The 18,519-nt window shown below is 41.0% G+C and overlaps 1 protein-coding gene across 1 annotated transcript; it reads left to right on the plus strand.

Annotated features, from left to right (window-relative positions):
- Window positions 1-243: 243 nt before the first annotated feature.
- On the plus strand, window positions 244-18,442 carry TMEM121 (transmembrane protein 121). Its single transcript, XM_007473337.3, has 2 exons — window positions 244-851; window positions 13,545-18,442. Exon 2 carries the CDS (start codon window positions 14,139-14,141, stop codon window positions 15,114-15,116), a length of 978 nt encoding a protein of 325 aa, XP_007473399.1. The 5' UTR covers window positions 244-851; window positions 13,545-14,138; the 3' UTR covers window positions 15,117-18,442.
- The last annotated feature ends 77 nt before the right edge of the window (window positions 18,443-18,519 follow it).

Here is an 18,519-nt window from a genome sequence, read left to right on the forward strand (position 1 = left end):
GTAGATTTATGTAATTAGTATATCTGAGAGGAAATGATATATACAAAAATTATAATTTAACAATTAAATTATATATTATTAATATTAATTAAATTTATAATTTAATAATTATAATCCCATATATATATATAATGTGTGTGGGCGCCCTGCCAGTGTTTTGTGGGTGAAGAAATCCCAAGATTTAGTCTGGTCAGCCTGCATTCTCACCCCGTGGCCTTAGGCTGGAGCAGGCCACTGAGGGGAGGAGCAAATTTCTTATTGGGATGGAAGAGGGTGAGAGCATCCTTAGTCCCATCCAAATAGTTCCCGGGAGCATCTCTGCCAGCGTCGCCTTAGAAACCAGCTTGGACAGAGGGGCGGAACTGGATGAAGGTGTGGGGGAGGGGTACCAGGTTGCTTGTGTTTGGAGCTCAATTGATTTTGGGGATTTTCCCCACGTCCCGAGTCTGGGATCATTTCTCTGTACTTCACATCCCCTCAAAAATCAGAGTAGGCGTTGCTCTCTCCCCAGAAGAGAGCGCAGTTTGCTAGGGGTGGTGTTGGGGGGGAGGGGGCTCCACCTTGGAGGGGACGGAGAGGGAAGGGAGGCGCTAAGGGAGGGGAAAGGGGCGGAGGAAGGAGCCGCATTCTGAGCCCAAGCAAGGGTTGGGACCACTGCCGCCCCCGCCTTCCAGCCACAGTCTTCGCCGCGGCAAAACCTACTCTAGAACGGGGGGCGGATACGTAGGCCAGGACCACTGCACTCTGTGCTCTGCCGGGAAGTGGCCGTGAGCCTCTGAAGAACCGAGGATTCAGCACCTGGACAGTGGTGGCGCCTGGTAGGGAGGTGGGCCGCAGCCCGAACCGGGGAGGTGAGATTCGGAGGAGGGTGAGCCTGGGTCTGGGATGGGTTTGGGGTGAGTCAGGCCGTCTCCGGGGCCAGTAAATTGGATATCCGTGAGCTTGGGTACCTTCAGTTCCTTCTGGGCCCAGAGAAGACAGCATTCTCACAACATCTGTTCCCTACTCCATCCCTCTGAGGGCTTAGCGCCTCCCCTCCCCCCACTCCTATCCTGAGGCCCTGCATATCCTTTTTTGGAGGGGGAGGTGTGGATGGGGGGATATGAAGGAGGGATGAGAAAGATGGAGGGAACTGGGTCTCAGATACAGAACTGGCTGTAGTTGTGGGGGTCTGGGAAGAATAGGGGAGAGGGTGATTAGGCCAAGAATAGAAGAATAGGAATAGGGTGGATCAAGGATGGGGAGGATATAGGGATTGGGGATAAGGATTGAGGGAATTGGGGATGCCTAGGATTTGAAGTATGGAAGCCTTTGGGGCAGGTTTGGGGGACTGAGACCTTAAAAGGGCCTGCTTTAGCATTATTTGGGTGGTTTAGCTTTAGAACTGAAATGCAGTCTTCAATCTGACTCTATCATAGGAGCTGGGGGTGGGGTGCGGGGGTTGGGGCAGGTTCAATCTGACCTCCACACTTCCTTTGTAGACTTTGGGGAAATAGTTCTCATGGGGAATATCTGTATGGGACTGGAGTATAGTGGGACTAGCAGCCTCTGGGGGAAGGAAAGAAAAAGATAGGATAGAGTGAAGAAAAGGTTAAAAAAAAAAGTCCAAATAATGCATAGATTGGAGTGGTTGTAAATAATATCAATGCTGTTTTTGAAGAGCACCCATAAGTTCATTCAATAAACATTTATTAGGTACCTACTATGTGCTAGATACGGTGTGAAGCACTGATAATTTGAAGACCAACAAAACCCAGAGCCTTTCTTCAAGAAGTTTACATTCTATTGGGTGAAAAATATTTAGAAAATTTAGAAAAAGAGTGTGTGAGGTGGGGGGAAAAGGGTAGTTGGCCAAGTTTGGGTTGTACTGGGAGCCATAGGGAAGGAGGATTGAACAGATCTGGGTCTAGAAAGCAAGGGTCCAAGATAATGGGATAAGCATAGTATGAGTAATCTCTGAGGCAGGACTTGGCTGTAGGAAGGGAACTGGGTAACAAAGTTTACATCTGAGAGATGGGGGGATAAAATGATTTAGATGGTACTGACTAAGATTTAGGGGGCAAGACTGCTACCCTCCTCCAACTCCCATGGGCAACAGGAATCTCATCTGGTTCTAGGTGTATTAGGAGGAGACTCATAAGCCTTAGATGAAGAAAGCATCAGAGCCAAGTAAAGGTTAAAATTGGGTCCAGGAAGAAAAGTGTATCTTTAAAATCAAAGCTGAAGCAATAACTTAGACATAAAAATATTGTGAATTTAATGAAGACAGTGAAATGGGGGAGGACAAAAGGACAAGAGAAACAGGGAAACAGAGGCAGATGGGAATGGATGGGAAGGAGGGACAGAAAAGAGAAACTGATAAAGGGAGCACAGAAACAAAAAGTAGAGTCAGAGAGAGACAGTAGAAGGATGAGAGAGAAAGGGCTGAGGAAAGAGAATGAAAGCCAAAGAACTTCAGACAGGGAAACAAGAGAGATTCAAAAAGAAGGTACAGAGAGAAGCAGGAGAAACCAACAAACCCAGCATGAATGGAAGATATCTAGCTCTCATAACTTAGAGACAGGTGAGACTGGGTACCTAGAGGCAGAGACATGAATAAAATGACTTTACATGTTCCCTTCCACCCTAGCCTTCTGATACTTAGCCTTCTCCCTAGTTCTTTCTGATAAGAATGAGGCTTAGTGAGTGAGAAACTTTGTAACTGACTGATAATATTTTGGTGATATAACAACAGCCTGAGATGAATGTATGTATGTATGTATGAATGAAAGTATGAGTGAGGAGAATAGGTGCTAGAGATAGCAGGACCTGAAGATCTGAGGTCAAATGAGAACCTGGCAGTGGAGTATGATATTAACTTTTATAGCTCTCTTTAGTCATAGCTATTTGTACACAGATCTTTGGATATTAAGTAGGTGAATGGTTGCTAAATGAATGCATGTGGAACTGATACAAGGAGAGTAGAATTTCTTTAGAGTAATGAGTAACCTCTGAGGTAATCTCTGAAATTCTTAAGTCATAGAATCATAGAACCACAAAATCTTAAAGCTGGACAAAAACTCAGGGGTCATCTAGTTTAAACTATTTTCATGCAAGTTTCATCTATGGGATTTTAGATGAGTTATCATTTGGTATGCTATGACAGAATGCTAAACATCTAACGAAAGAAGGTAATCCATTCCACTTTTGGACAGCTGATTGTTAGGAAATTTTTCTTACATGGAATCAAAATCTCCGACATTCTAGCTGATTTGTCTTATTTTTGCTTTCAGGGACTAAGTATAACAAGTTTAATCATTCTATTTGATATCTCTTCCAGATAACTGAAGAAAACTACCATAGCCGCTATAAATATTCTTTTCTCTACACTAACCATCTCTAATTCTTTCAAGTGATCCTCATGTAGCATGGTTTTCCATTTTCAGTTCCTTTACCAGCTAGTCATCATCCTTGGGGCCCAATGTCCTGGGCCTTCTCTTTTCTCTACAATCTCTTTCTTGATGACTTCATCATCATCCATGGATTTAAATATCAACTCAATTCAGCCGACTCCAAGATCTGTCTAGCTAGTCCTAGTATATCTACTGAGTTTCAGTGCTTTTTCATCAACTGCCTATTGTATATTTCAAACTCATTGTTCTATGGGCCTCTCAAAGTCAATATGTCTAAAACAGACCTCACTTTTCTTCCCTACCCCACCTCTCCTATGAATTTTTCTATGTTTGTTGTGTATACTAACTACCACAAGGTTCACAATCTTGTAGTAATCCTCAGCTCTTCACTCTTTCTCCTCTCTGTCTTTTCCACCTCTACAATACACCTATCTCCCCTTCTTTTTAATCATATAGCTACTATTTTACCTCAGATCTTCATCATCTCTTCTGGAATATTGCTATAGCTTACTAATTGGTTCCCTTTGCCTCTTCTTTGATCCATCCTTCACACAACTGTCAAAGTGATTTTCCTAAAGGACATATCGGACTATGTTGCTCTTTTACTCAATAAATTCCAATGGGTCCTTATTACCTCTAGGGTTAAATTCAGACTTTGACATTGAAAGCTCTTCACAACCTAGACCCAACCATCTTTTCCAGATTTATTATACATTCTTCCTCATGAACTTTGTATTTTAGCTAAACTGGCCTTCTTCCTGTTTCTTACACACAACACTCTATCTCTTTTTGTCATACCTTTTTATGAACTGTTACCTATGCCTGGAATTCACTTTCTCCTCATCTCTTCCTGTTAGAATTCCTCCTTTCCTTCAAAGCATAACTTATTTCACTTTCTACATGACTTTTCTTGTTCTTCCAAACTACTACCATCTTACTCTCTCCACTCCCAATTATCTTGTATTTATTCATTTATTTTGTGTACAATTGTATATGTATATAGCTCCCATGATAAAATGTTAGCTTCTTAAATAAAGGAACTGTTTCTTTTTTGTCTTTCTATCCCCAGGGCCTAGCACAGTGACTTACTTTTCTAAGATGACTCAAATATGATCTGACTCCTTGGTCAGAGAACAGTAGGATTATTGCTTCTTCCTTCTGGACCTTGTGCTTTTGCTAATGCTGGTTAAGATATCTTTAGACTTTTCACTGCTGTGTCAAATTTGACTGCAAACAAGTCTTTTTCACATGAACTATTATCTAGACATCTTTTCCTTATTGTGTACTTGATTTTTAATGTAAATGTAGGATTTTCACATTTATTTTTTATTAGTTTTAATATATCATCCCCATCTTTTGAGATCCTTCCACATCCCAGTCCTATCATCCAATGAATTAACTATTATTTTCAGGTTTTTTTTTCTGTCATCTATAAATGCCAAGCATGTTCTCTTTCATCTAAGCCACTGATAGAAATTTTATGTTGTATAGGACATATAGGAATTATGTAAGATTTTTATTAAATATAGCCATAAAGATACTTTTTTTCAGTGATTCTTTGATTATTAACATCAATTGAGGTAATGTCCAAATGGGAAAGGAATGGTGAGGTCCTTTGGAAGTTCTGAATTGCAAACTGTCAATTATGACTCCCCCCTGATGTCAGGATAGAACCTAATGATACCTATAATAATATATAGATAGGTAGCAGTTAGAAGAACGGTTAGTTGAGTTAGTATATCTATACTGCCAATGGACAATGAGCTTGGTCTAGGAATGAATAAGAGAACTAGAACTGGCTAGATTACATTTGGGAAATACTGTAGTATTTTGAAAAATACAAACTTCTTCCTGACACAAAAACCTTTCTTTTTACTTCAATATTCTTGAAGTATTTGCTAGCAGTTGAGGTCTCTCAAGGATAACAGTTGTGAGTGATGTGTGTTGGGTACAAATAAGCTACAACATATTTCTTTCTTTTCTTTTCTTTTTTTTTAGGAACCCTTACCTTTCTGTCTTAGAATCAATACTATGTATTGGTTTCAAGGCAAAAGAGTGGTAAGGGCTAGGCAATGGGGGACAAGTGACTTACCCAAGGTCACACAACAAGGAAGTATCAGGCCAGATTTGAATTTAACAAATTTCTAATTATGATCCAAGTTCAGGAAATGAGACATAAACTCCTCCAGTAGAATGTAAAATTTGAGATCAGGGACTAGTTTTCATTTTATCTTTGTATTCCTATCCCTAACCCAAATGCTTTTTCCATAGTAGCTGCTAAAAAATACTTGTTAGAGTGAAGATATATGTGTAGCGTATACAGAAATACTTAGGCAACCCTTTGATTCCTTCAGTGTGGATATTGTCTCCAACTGTATAGGTTTCAACCTATCTTGTGCAACTTTTGTTTCCTTTAAGGGTCCATCCAACATGCACTTTCTCTTGATATCATGAAGACAGGCTATTTAGTTAACAGTGATCCTTCACTCTTGTCATACACTTTTTTTTTTTAAAACCCTTACCTTCCGTCTTGGAGTCAATACTGTGTATTGACTTCAAGGCAGAAGAGTGGTAAGGGCTAGGCAATGGAGGTTAAGTGACTTGCCCAGGGTCACACAGCTGGGAAGTGTCTGAGGCTAGATTTGAACCTAGGACCTCCTGACTCTAGGCCTGACTCTCAATCCACTGAGCCACCCAGCTGCCCCCCTTGTCATACACTTTGACAACAGCAGTTGATCTGTTTTTTTCTTTACAGTTCTTTATTTTATTTATTTAAATATATACATATTTTCAATTATTGAGCTTCCCCTCCCCCCTGTACCTTCAACCCACTGGGAAAAAGAAAAAGAAAGGAAAAAGCATAGAACTCTATAAATAAATGGACTCAAGTGAAATGATTTCTCATGCTGGCTATGTCCAAAAGTGCATTTCTCATTTTGAATATTAGTCCATTTTCTCTCTGCGCTGATGTAGGCAGCATTCTTCATTGGCATTGGCATTTTGGAATTATGGCGGTTCATTTTATTGGTTAGAATTCAAATTTTTTTGGAATTGTTCATTTTTACAAAATTGATGTGTATAAATTATTCTGGCTCTGCTTACTTCACGTTAAATAGTTCATAAAACTTTCTCAGGTATCTCTGAAATCATCTTTCTTCATTTCTTACATAAAAATATCCAATTCCTTTCATGATAGATACAAATATGATCTTTATAACTAAATGAGGGAGAATTAAAATAGAGAAAGAAAATTAGAGACCATCCCCAATGAATACTGATGCAAAAACTTAAAATAATATATTAGCAAAAGGCTATGGCAACATAGAAATATTAATAAATAATACAAATATGCAAATAAATATTATATATTATTTTTGTTATATTTCTACCAGGAATACTAATAGCAATTAGGCACATAATTTTATAAACATGATTATACATAGCTATATAGTTTTATAAGCATAACTTACCATATTAATCAAAAGAACATAAAAATTATATGATTATATCAATACATGAAGAAAAGCCTCTTGACACAACAAAATACCCATTTCTGTTAAAGACTCTAGAAATAAAAGGAATGACTGAAATTGTCCTTAATGTGGCAAATAATAGCTTTCTAAAATCAAGATCCATTAATTACTTAATTTAATTAATTTAATGGGGATAAACTAGAATCATTTCCAGTAAAATCAAGATCCATTGTCATTACTTCTATTTGGCATTGTGCAATTATGATAAGAAAATCCACTGAGCATGCATCTCTCTATTGCCCTCTGAGTGATACTCAACTTCAATTCTTCACACACTTAGTGCTATAGGACTCACAATCATTCAACAATACCAGAAGAATATTGATATTACAAAGATGGACCTTTGCTTGAGGAAGAAGGTTATTGGAGGAACTCTGCAATTGGTCATAGTCATCTTGGTCCACTCTAGTCTTTTAAAAAAAATTTTCAACCCAGCATGAGCTTTTGCAGTGTCTGTCAAAAATATGTATCCTGATGGTGTATTCTGTAGGTTTTCCAGCATAATTCAGTCCTGTGTGAGTTGTTAGGCCAAACTCTTTTGAGTAGTTATAGATTTGATTTCTTCTTGGAGTCTCTAAGGCATTATTGTCTGTAACAGGATCATTTGGAGGACCTCACCATTTACAGGAAATTCTTCAACTTGGGCTTTATGAAGGATCTTCTTTAGCACAGTGGTTTACATTTGGCAAATGTATCTTTTTTGCCTGATATTAACACTCCAATGGTTGACGAAAAAACTTATCTGTTATTTCATCCAAAAAATATTGCATCATTTTAATTCATAGGCGACACCTCGTAAGATAAAGACCTTTTAAGGTGGGATTTTCTTCTACTGAATCAAAAGCTTATTTTTATAGTTAACAAACAATAAGAATGGTGGAATCTTAAATTTCATGTCTTTTAATCATGTCCTAGTAAAGATGTAATCTGCTGGGAACAACTTGTAAAAATCTGCCCAAACTCTACAAAGACCCTTCCATTAGTCATCTTTTTGATTTTATTAAGGTCTGAGACTTTCCCCCATGCTTTTGGCACCTTCTCTTCCTTCTAATAGCCTAACTAAATTTGTACACTTGTGTATCCTTCTCAATAGGGCCGCTAGGTGGCGCATTCTTCCCATGCTCAAATCTGACTTCAGCTACTTGCTGCTAGCTGTGTGACCCTGGGCAAGTCTTAGCCATTTTTACCCCAGTTTCCTCTTCTATAAAATGAGCTGCAGAAGGAAATGGCAAACCACTCCAGTATCTTTGCCAAGAAAACTCCAAATGGGGCCATGAAAAGTCGGACACAACTGAAAATGACTGAATAACAACCTTTTGAGTAGATCTCCTTTCTGGGTACTCCGTCTAATCTACCTGATTTTCCTGACTTTTAACGTGACATTTCTACATCTTCTGTAATTATATCTGATATAATGATGTTAGAATTAAAATGTTCTGGCTCCTCCTTACTTGATGATGAAAAAAGTCCGTCCCAAACTTTGGTTTTAGAGTTGCCTAGGTGGCTCTGAGATCAAAGCCTGCCTCAGACACTTACCCTCTGCATGTTACTTAATTGCTAGCTGCCTCAGTTTCCTCATCTGTAAGATGGGATAATCATAACATCATAATATGTAATTATATGTTACTACATAATATATATCTAATATATTAGTATATATAAAAATAATAACAACTTAAAATGTTGTGAGGATAAAATGAGATAATAATTATGAAGCACTTTACAAATCTTATAGCACATTATAAATGCTAACTATTATTTTAATGAAAAAAATCTTACTAGATCATTTCTATTTTTTACCTGTTATCCTTTCTACTTTATTACCTTTAGATGACTTTGCTTTGCTTGGTCCCTTACCAAGCTCTCTTTAAAATTGTTTTACTTTATTCTCTACTTCATCTTTCTGTTTGAAGAGAAAATACTGCTTTTAATCTTTCTACCGTTCAAAGGAGTTTGTATTCTAAACTTGGGTTTCCCTTGCCTGGAACATGGCAAGCACTTGACCAAGTGTTTGCTGGTGAAGGTGCTTTTTAGGCCCTTTGTATCTTCTCATTGCTTTGCACTGATTGAACTTTTGGGTGATATTTTGTATATTGTCTGCTGTTTCCTCTGTTCATATCCATAGCAATAATTTGTTTTAAAATGTTAAGTTGGGCGGTCTAAGTGAATGCTGTCAAAACGAGAACATTTTTTTTCTTCTACCTTTGCATTAATTTCGATCTTTGCTATTATTATAGCAAAGTGGTCTAACTATAAAGAGATTGCTGACACAAGAATGTAAGCATTTTCTGATTGTTAAATAGATTCAGTTTCATGTTTATGATGTTATTTAGTGCTTCATCATGTCCTGTGCCTATTGATTCTTCTTGAATATTATTGAGTATTAATAATGTAAATGTGTGGGACTTCTGTGGAGTCTACAAGCCTTTGGCAGCTCTCTCTCTCTCTCTTTTTTGTGGGCCAAAGCTATACAGCCAGTGGGAGAATCTGTTGAAATTGGTGTTACATTTCTCTCCATGGTAAAAAAGTTTGTTTTTTTCAGGCCCCTGAAAAATGTTTTTTTTTTTGGGGGGGGCCTGTATACTAAATCCATGCTTATGTTATAGTCTACATGAATATATTTATGATCATTTATTATATGACATTATGTATTACATAATATCATTATGACATACACCATTATATACTATATAATAATTTATTATAGCTTTATGATTATCATATATTATTAATAACATATTATTCATTACATATATTTATGCTGTACACTATATATAAATCTGTGGACTTATTTTTATAATACAAAGCACCACTTGACAGCAGCTTTAAATGAGAAAAATATAATATCGCAACAGTAATAAAAATATGATAACAGTGAATAACCAGTAACACCGAATGCAATACATAAATATAAACCACTGAATATACATATCAAAAAGTAAAAAGCACCATTTCATATAATCTGGCATTTACATCTAGCTGAATGAGTAACTAGTTTTTCTGCTACATCATCATATAGAGCAGATGTTTCTATAGAGCAGATGTTTCTAATTCCTTATGATCTATTGACCTTTCTCTATTTGTATTTAAGTTGCTTGATAGTATAGTTTCACTGTTATTATTTGTAAACCTGATGATTTATCTCTATTTTAAAAGACTTTCAGAATTAAGTTTTTGGTCTCTACCCTCTGTTTTTTTCCCCATGACTCTCCGTATCTGAACTCCTCAGTTCTAGGCCCAATTATTAGGTCTTTATATAACAGTGTTTGCTTTACTTTTCCTTTTGCAGGAATTCTTTCTGGCTACCACACCTTCCCAATTGGACTACCAGAGGCCCTGTCTGAACCCTTAGCCATTTGTGACGTTGGGTCCTCCTTTTTACACTGATCATATTCAACTTGTATACCATCTCCCTTCCCAATACCACTCCCATTGCCTCTTTAAGCGAGTCTGTTAATGGATTCCACTCACCATCTTAGATGTTTTCTGGATCATAATTTCCTCCCTTGTATACCACTCCTTTCTATATGGTGTCTCCTTATTAGAACATAAACTCCCCACGGGCAGGTACTGTTCCTTTTTTTGTATTTGTATTCTTAGCCCTCTGCTTAGTGCTCAGAACATAGTAAATGACCAATTGTTTCTCACTCACTCGGTGGTGACCGGGAAGTAACTAGGATTAACCTTTTAAAACTGCTGTTTCAGAATAGCAGTTTACTTTGAACAAAAGTCTTGTATTAAAGGGAGCACTTTCTAAATATCTCTTTTATTTACATCTAGATTTCTTGTAAGTTGTGTTTTTGTACTATCTTACTTTTTGATTTCCTCTTTAGCAGAGATATCTTCTGATTAAACTTTTTTGTGTCAATTTCTCTTATATTTTCTGAACATTAAACCTTTTCAACAAACTTTTGCTACCTCCCTCAAATTCTTTTTTATTTTACACCCTTACCTTCCGTCTTGGAATCAATACTGTGTATTGGCTCCAAGGCGGAAGAGTGGTAAGGGCTAGGCAGTGGGGATTAAGTGACTTGCCCAGGGTCACACGGTTAGGAAGTGTCTGAGGCCAAATTTGAACTCGGGACCTCTGGTCTCTGGGCCTGGCTGTCATTCTACTGAGCCAACTTTGCTGCCCCATCTCCCTCCAGTTCTTGATAACTCGGGCTTCATTACCATCATTTGTTTCTTGTTATTGGTTCCTTGGGCATTAGCTTACACTGAATCAAATGAAAATCTGGCTCCCAAGTGCTCTTAACATGTTTGTTGTCATTTATAATTGTAACCAAAAACAGCTTTGCTTCTCTGGCTGTATCTTTATTTTTTTTATTTTTTAAAAAACCCTCACCTCCCATCTTGGAATCAATACTGTGTATTGGTTCCAAGGCAGAAGAGTGGTAAGGGGTAGGCAATGGGGGTCAAGTGACTTGCCCAGGGTCACACAGCTGGGAAGTGTCTGAGGCCAGATTTGAACCTAGGACCTCTCGTCTCTAGGTCTGGCTCTCAATCCACTGAGCTACCCAGCTGCCCTCTCTGACTGTATCTTTATGATGGTAACTTTATATCACATTTTTATGATCTGAATGATGATGCCACTTCCCATGATACTTTTTCAGAGAGACAAATTTCCTGAGAAATCTGCCAGATTGGTCTTATGACGTATGTTTATAAGAATATATCTATATTCAATATCTTCTATGGGTGGTATTTTCCTTTCCAGCTTTGGGCATTTGGCCCTTGCTTTCCTATTGGAGGATTTAGCTGTGTTCTTTATTGTAGCTGTTTCTCTGATTTAAAATCTTTAAAATCCTTTCTTCCTGCTAAAATCTTTATTCTTCTGACCAACTCCTTTTCAGGAGGGGATATTTAAATCATTTCTGACAGCTCATCTGACATTTTTGCATGATCCAATAGATTGGGTAATTTAATTGGTAGATCACTTCGTGGTCTGCCTAGCCCTTACTTTACTTGCTACCACCTTTGACTTTTCTTTTTAATATTCTATTTAATACATAATATATGTTTATTTGATCAGAGGACCCATATGAATTTTCAGTTCGAAACATCACAATTCTTATTAAGCCCAACAATCTCCATGTTAAAAAATAATGATGATATAAAATTTAGAGGTATCAACCAATATTGCGGTGGATAGGCTAGTACCTGGAGTTCAAATTCAACTTCACACACTTATTAGCTGTGTGATCTTGAACAAGTCAGTTTTCATTTTCCTCATTTGTAAAATAGGAATAATAATAATAGCACCTAACTTATAGGGTTATTATGAGAACCAAAGAAATAACATTTGCAAAAGCATTTTACAAACTTTAAAGTGCTATACAAATGCATTAAACATGTAGTCTGTTCACTAATAAACAATGAATGACAGTTATATGTAATTCATATGTGTCAAATAAAGCAATGAAAGGGGGCAGCTGAGTGGCTTAGTCGATTGAGAGTCAGGCCTAGAGACGGGAGGTCCTAGGTTCAAGTCTAGCCCCGGACACTTCCTAACTGTGTGACCCTGGGCAAGTCACTTATCCCCATTGCCTAGCCTTTACCACTCTTCTGCCTTGGAACCAAAACACAGTATTGATTCCAAGATGGAGGGTAAGGGTTAAAAAAAACCAACACAATAAAACAGGCAAGTTAAAATCATTGACAACACTGATATTACCTTTGTATTTCTGATTCTATGAGAAAATGCCTATGGGAAAGAAAGAAAAAATATTACTTAAAAATTCCCAATATAGGTAAAACTTTTTAATGCTGCTATTATCCTTTCTGTTTACAAAATGAAATATTTGGATTAAATTAAAAAAAAAATTAACCCCTTACCTTCCATCTTAGAATCAATATTGGGTATTGGTTCCAAGGCAGAAGAATGTTAAGGGTTAGGCAATGGGTGTTAATTGACTTGCCCAGGGTCATACAACTAGGAAGTGTCTGAGGTCAGATTTGAACCCAGAACCTCCCATTTCTGGACCTGACTCTCAATCCACTGAGCCACCTAGCTGCCCTCAGATTAAATGGTCTTTGATGTCCCTACCAGCTTCAAGTTCTATGGGCCCTTGAGTATAATAAATAAATCACTGTAATAAAAAATAAATGCTGTAATAAATAATAAATAAATAAAATCACTTAGAAGTGATACTTTTTAGTCTTCAAAGCTTCCCAGACCTGGGATATTATGGGGACATTTATGAGAATAAAGACAGCTTCTTGTTGGAGGAAAACTCAGCCCTGGTGCTTCCTTAGGACTGATGGACTTAGGGGACTGAGGGACTGGGGAGCTGAGCAAATAAAGGGGGCCAAAGCACTGAAGGGTGCCTGGAACTTAGGGGGATCCTAAGGCTGTGGGCTAATGTGGGGGATAGCCAGGGCCTAGATGTAGGACTGAATGCTGAAAAAGCATTAATGATGGGAGAAAATCCATTTCTGTGAAGCCTGCTCTTTTGGCCATTCATCTGGAGGAAGGGGCTACCTCAGGGGAGGTTCCATACTGGATATGGGTTAGGATCGGTGATTGTCTTCTCCCTAGCACAGGACTGAGAGAATGTTTTGATTCCATCACCAAGTTTTTTTTTTGTTTGTTTGTTTTTTTCTTTCTGGTTTTCCTCAGGTGGTGCTTTGGCCTGGATCAGGACTCAACTGTGTGAAGAATCCCAAGGAGAAGTGGTGCTGGATGCCAGACAGCTGGAAGCCCACAGAGAAGCTCTAGGGCAGGGTGGGGATCCCACCCAGATCTCATCTCATTCTCAGCCCCAGGTAGATAGAGGCAGATTTTCCCTTAGGACAAGAAACCTTTGCATCCCGTCCCTGTTCCTGAAGAAGAGGTCTCCTTCCTAGCCTCTGGGGTGTGAAGGAACTTTTGCCCTTTTGGGCTGGATGAAGAGCCTGGATTAAACTTCCTCTGGATCATGGCTGAGGTGTAGAGTGCTGGAGACGTCCTTTAGCTCTGGCTTCCCTTGGGTTCTTTGTGATTAGGAGGCTGGCCACGGGTCCTGGGGCCTCAGGTTAAGAGTTCAAGCTCTTGAGATACAGAAACCTGACTCCAAGCTCCAGAAGGGACTTGAAGGGTTTACTTCAGGTTTTAAGGGCTTACAAAGGCAACTTCTGACTCTAGACGCTGTGCTCCTGGCCCTCAAATGTGAGGTTCTCAGAGGAAGGGAGGGAGGCCAGGGGAGGGGAGGCTAGAAGGCGTCTGAGGCTCACCATGGTGCTTCCACCACCAGACAAGCGCCACGTGTGCCTGACCACAGTGGTGATCATGAGTAGCATGGCCTTCATGGATGCCTACCTCGTGGAGCAGAGCCAGGGGCCCCGGAAGATTGGTGTGTGCATCATTGTGCTGGTGGGGGACGTGTGCTTCCTGCTGGTCCTGCGCTATGTTGCTGTGTGGGTCGGGGCCGAGGTGCGTACTGCGAAGCGCGGCTACGCCATGATCCTCTGGTTCCTCTATATCTTTGTGCTACAGATTAAGCTCTACTTCATTTTCCAGAACTACAAGGCCGCCAGGCGTGGCGCGGCTGATCCTGTGGCGCGCAAGGCACTGACGCTCCTGTTGTCGGTGTGTGTGCCGGGCCTGTTCCTCCTGCTCGTGGCCCTGGACAGCATGGAGTATGTTCGCACTTTCCGCAAAAAGGAGGATCTGCGCGGCCGCCTCTTCTGGGTGGCCCTGGACTTGCTTGACCTGCTGGACATTCAGGCAAACCTTTGGGAGCCTCCGCGCACAGGGCTGCCTCTCTGGGCTGAGGGCCTTATGTTTTTCTACTGCTACATGTTGCTTCTCATCCTGCCTTGTGTGTCCCTCAGTGAGATCAGCATGCAGGGGGAGCACATTTCCCCTCAGAAGATGATGCTCTACCCTGTGCTCAGTCTGGTCACTGTCAATGTGGTCACCGTCCTGGTGCGTGCAGCCAATATGGTGCTCTTCCATGACAGTCGTGTCTCAACTATCTTCATTGGCAAGAACGTGGTGGCACTGGCTACCAAGACCTGTACCTTCCTTGAGTACCGACGCCAGGTGCGCGACTTCCCGCCCCCTCATGGGGCACTTGCCCTGGAATTGCAACCACCTCAACCCCCCCCACCCCAACTGCTGCATAACTCAGTGCCTCATGCACCCCCCATTCATAGCGGCCCTGGCGCCCCCCATGGGCCTTCCCCTACACGGGACACATTGGACACGTGACAGGCACTGCCTACTGTGGCCCCTGCTCCTGTGGATGAAGCTTGGGCACATGAATCTATGGAGGGACTGGTGGGTGGGCAAGGAGCACATGTGGTTTGCATGGGACAGTACGGCCAGAGCCAGAAAGGGAGGAGCTCCCACCTTCCCTACACTCAGGCTCAGCCTGGGATCCCCGAGGCCTCTTCATCTCAGGAATAATCTGGGGTGTCCCTGAAAACCAAATGGATCCTCCAATCCCTGGACCACCCTTCCTGGGCCAGAGAACTTTCCAGGCCCTTTTAAGGAGTGTCAGGGCTACCTAATCCAGGCCAGGCCAAGTGAGCTGTAGCCCTGGGAATGAATCCTCCCTTTGCTGGGTAGAGAGGGCCAAAGGAGGATAAGAGTGCTTCCCATGTTCCTTCAATTTAGGCCTGTGGATCTGTCATTTTAAAGACTCCTTTACAATTTCCTATTCAAAGACTGGACCTTCAGAGTCAGCATTGAGTGATTTTAGACCCCAGTATTTTGGGGACTTAGAGACAGGCTCATAGTATGTGAGATGCATGTGACAGATTGACTCTATGGGCTGGGAGTGATACAGATGCACCTTCCTATTTCTTTAGGATTTCCAAATCTGTCTACTTCAGGTCATTAGCACTTCCCTGGGAGATGTTTGTGACTTACTGAGATACCCCACATACCCTACACTTATCTTCTGCCCCACCCCCCAAAGGCCCTCAGCATATAGGGTACCCATCTGCTGTGGACCTTTCCTGAGTTCGTTCTCAAATATAAAAATTTCATGGTCCCCGAATTCAGTTTTTCCCTTGAAATAACTAATGTCTAGTCACTAGGATGCTATAGTCTTCATTCCTGTTCCCACCTCTGACCTATTTGAAGAGCTCCAAACCAGGAATTTCAGAAGAGATCCCCTTAACAGTCTCCTTTACTGAATGACTCCCGAGCATTTAACCCTGATCCCGTCTCAGACAGAACCCCAACGTTGGTTATTGGTTATTTGCTTATTGATCAGTTTCTTTCTTTGCTCCTGAGTGAACCAGACTATAGACTGAGCAACTCAGGCTTGTCCCTTTTTTCTTACCTGCTTCAGGGCCTGAATCAAGGGATGCCTTTCCCCCACCGTGATCTGCTTTAGTGAAGGGACATAAGGGAGCAAGAGTCTGACACTGCAGGCCACTAGTCTTGAGAAGGTCCAGTGAAATCCCTAAGCTGTTAGTAAGAAGGATGTTGGAGTCTCTAAGCCCATGTCTTGCCCCTTCCTGTCTTCCTTTCCCCTTCCCTTCAACCTAAAAGTGCACGGATCTTATGGGCTGCGATGGGATAGAATAATCAGAATTCACCCTGGACAGAGTCTAGGAGCCCCCTTTTATGACTAGCTTCTCTCCTTGTGGACATTTTGTGCTGGAGGTTTGGGGTTTTGCTTTGGTTTCCTTTTCTGTTCTCTGAGATTTGTGAACAATGCCTGTCTCGGAGAAAGTGTGTGTGTGTGTGTGTGTGTGTGTGTGTGTGACAGAGAGAGAGAGAGAGACAGTCAGACAGAGACAGAGACACAGAGACTGATAGAGACACAGAAAGGGAATCCTAGTATAGTCCAGTATAGATCTACTCCAACATGTACTCAGATAGGAACTCTTAAAACAACCCAGACAAGTGGTCATCCACACTTGCTTAAAGATCTTTAGCAGTGGGAGTTACTATCCCCCAAAGCAGCCAATTCCCTTTGTCTATATTTCTGATTATTAGGAATTTTTCTTTATGTGGAAACTATATGTTTCTTTCTCCCTAACTTCTCCTCTTTATTCGTATTTCTGTGTTTTGGAGCCAAGCAGAACCACTAATCCTTTTTCCATGTGAGCCTTCAGTCATTTGTAAACAGCTAGCCAGGTTCCTTTCTCACTCTTCCCTCTACCAGTCTTCTCTTCTGAGATAAACTTTCCCAGTTCCTTCAGCTGACCCTTCCTGGCATGGTGCCCATTTCCCTCACCATTCTAATCCCTCTTCTCTGAATCCATGCTAGCTTATCAACATATTTTTTAGAATGTTGCCCCTAGAACTCAACACCGTACTCAAGATGTGGTCTGCCCAGGGCAGAGGGCAGGGGAACTATCATCTTTCTCCTTCTGGGTAATGGGTCAGTGCTCTGAGATGGCCCTTTCCCACAGAATAGGACAGCCCCTGTTTTGCTAGGAGCGCACAGGTCCTGGGGATATATATACTCTTGCAGAGCAAGGATGGCCTATAGTATCCTGATCCCTGGCGACCTAGGGAAGCTCCTGGAAGTTTTTCAAGCACTCAACCTCCCAACACACACACATACCACCTATGTCCTCTCCTGGGCCCCTGACCTCACTTTGTGGCTCTTCCCTGGAGAGAGGCCTGTTGCAGCCAGAAGATCCAGTTATATCTCAAGGTAGACACTAGAGGGCTCACCGTTCACTGGATAGAGATGACCCAGAGGAAGATTTTTTTCCCCCTGTTGTTACTGTCTAGCAAGTAGTCTCACTGGGCATATATCTCTAGGGCACAATCTACATGGATGCTTGAGTGGTCGATGAGAGATAATAATCTGAAGTTGGGAAGAGGTCTTGTACCCAAACTCTTGATATGAAAAGCCTGGTTAGAGGAAGGAATGGAGTCAGAGGACTTTTGGGGTTCTAATCCAACCATCAAAAAGCATTTGTTGGGGGCAGCTAGGTGGCTTAGTGGATTAAGAGCCAGGCTTAGAGACAAGAGGTCTTGGGTTAAAATCTAGCCTTAGACATTTTCTAGGCAAGTCACTTAACCCCCACTGTCTAGCTCTTACTCCTCTTCACCCTTGAACCAATACACAGTATTAATTCTAAGATGGAAGGTAAGGGTTAAAAAAGGCATTTATTAAGGATTCAATCCGTGAACTAGTGTTGGTTTTATCATCTCTGTAATAAGGTAGTTTTATTAGATGATCCACAAGGTGTGTAAGTCCCATCCTAGATGTCTCACCAAGCTATCACTTCACCCTGACCCCAAAGTGACTTACTCTTACTGATCTTACGCCCTAGCAGTCTCTATTTCACCCTGAGCCTTAGATAGAAGATGGAGATGTCTCAAGAATTGACCTATCCAGGCCACTTGTGAAATGTGAAATGCTCTGCCCTCCCAGGATTGTGGGTCTTCTTCCCAGTGTCCCTCCCACTAGTCCTTAAATATGTTCCCTCTTCACCTTACGTCCCCTTCCAGGTCCCTGGCCAGGCCCAGACTAACCTTTCCAGTCTCCCAATGGGAAGGAGTAAAAACAAAATTTTACAAGGCAGTTTAAAGGAGACCAATAAAGCCCCCACGTCCTGGAAGTTCTATTCTGTCATTCAACATTCTTTACCTGCCTTGGGGGAGAAACTGTCTCTGGGTCAGGAAAAGCCTTCTTTCC

This window comes from Monodelphis domestica, chromosome 1, assembly GCF_027887165.1.
Source record: "Monodelphis domestica isolate mMonDom1 chromosome 1, mMonDom1.pri, whole genome shotgun sequence".
In the NCBI taxonomy this organism is placed as follows: Eukaryota; Metazoa; Chordata; class Mammalia; order Didelphimorphia; family Didelphidae; genus Monodelphis; species Monodelphis domestica.

Bases quoted from the DNA above. Each gene is read 5' to 3' on its own strand.
- TMEM121 (XM_007473337.3), top strand. From the start codon at position 14,139: ATGGTGCTTCCACCACCAGACAAGCGCCACGTGTGCCTGACCACAGTG.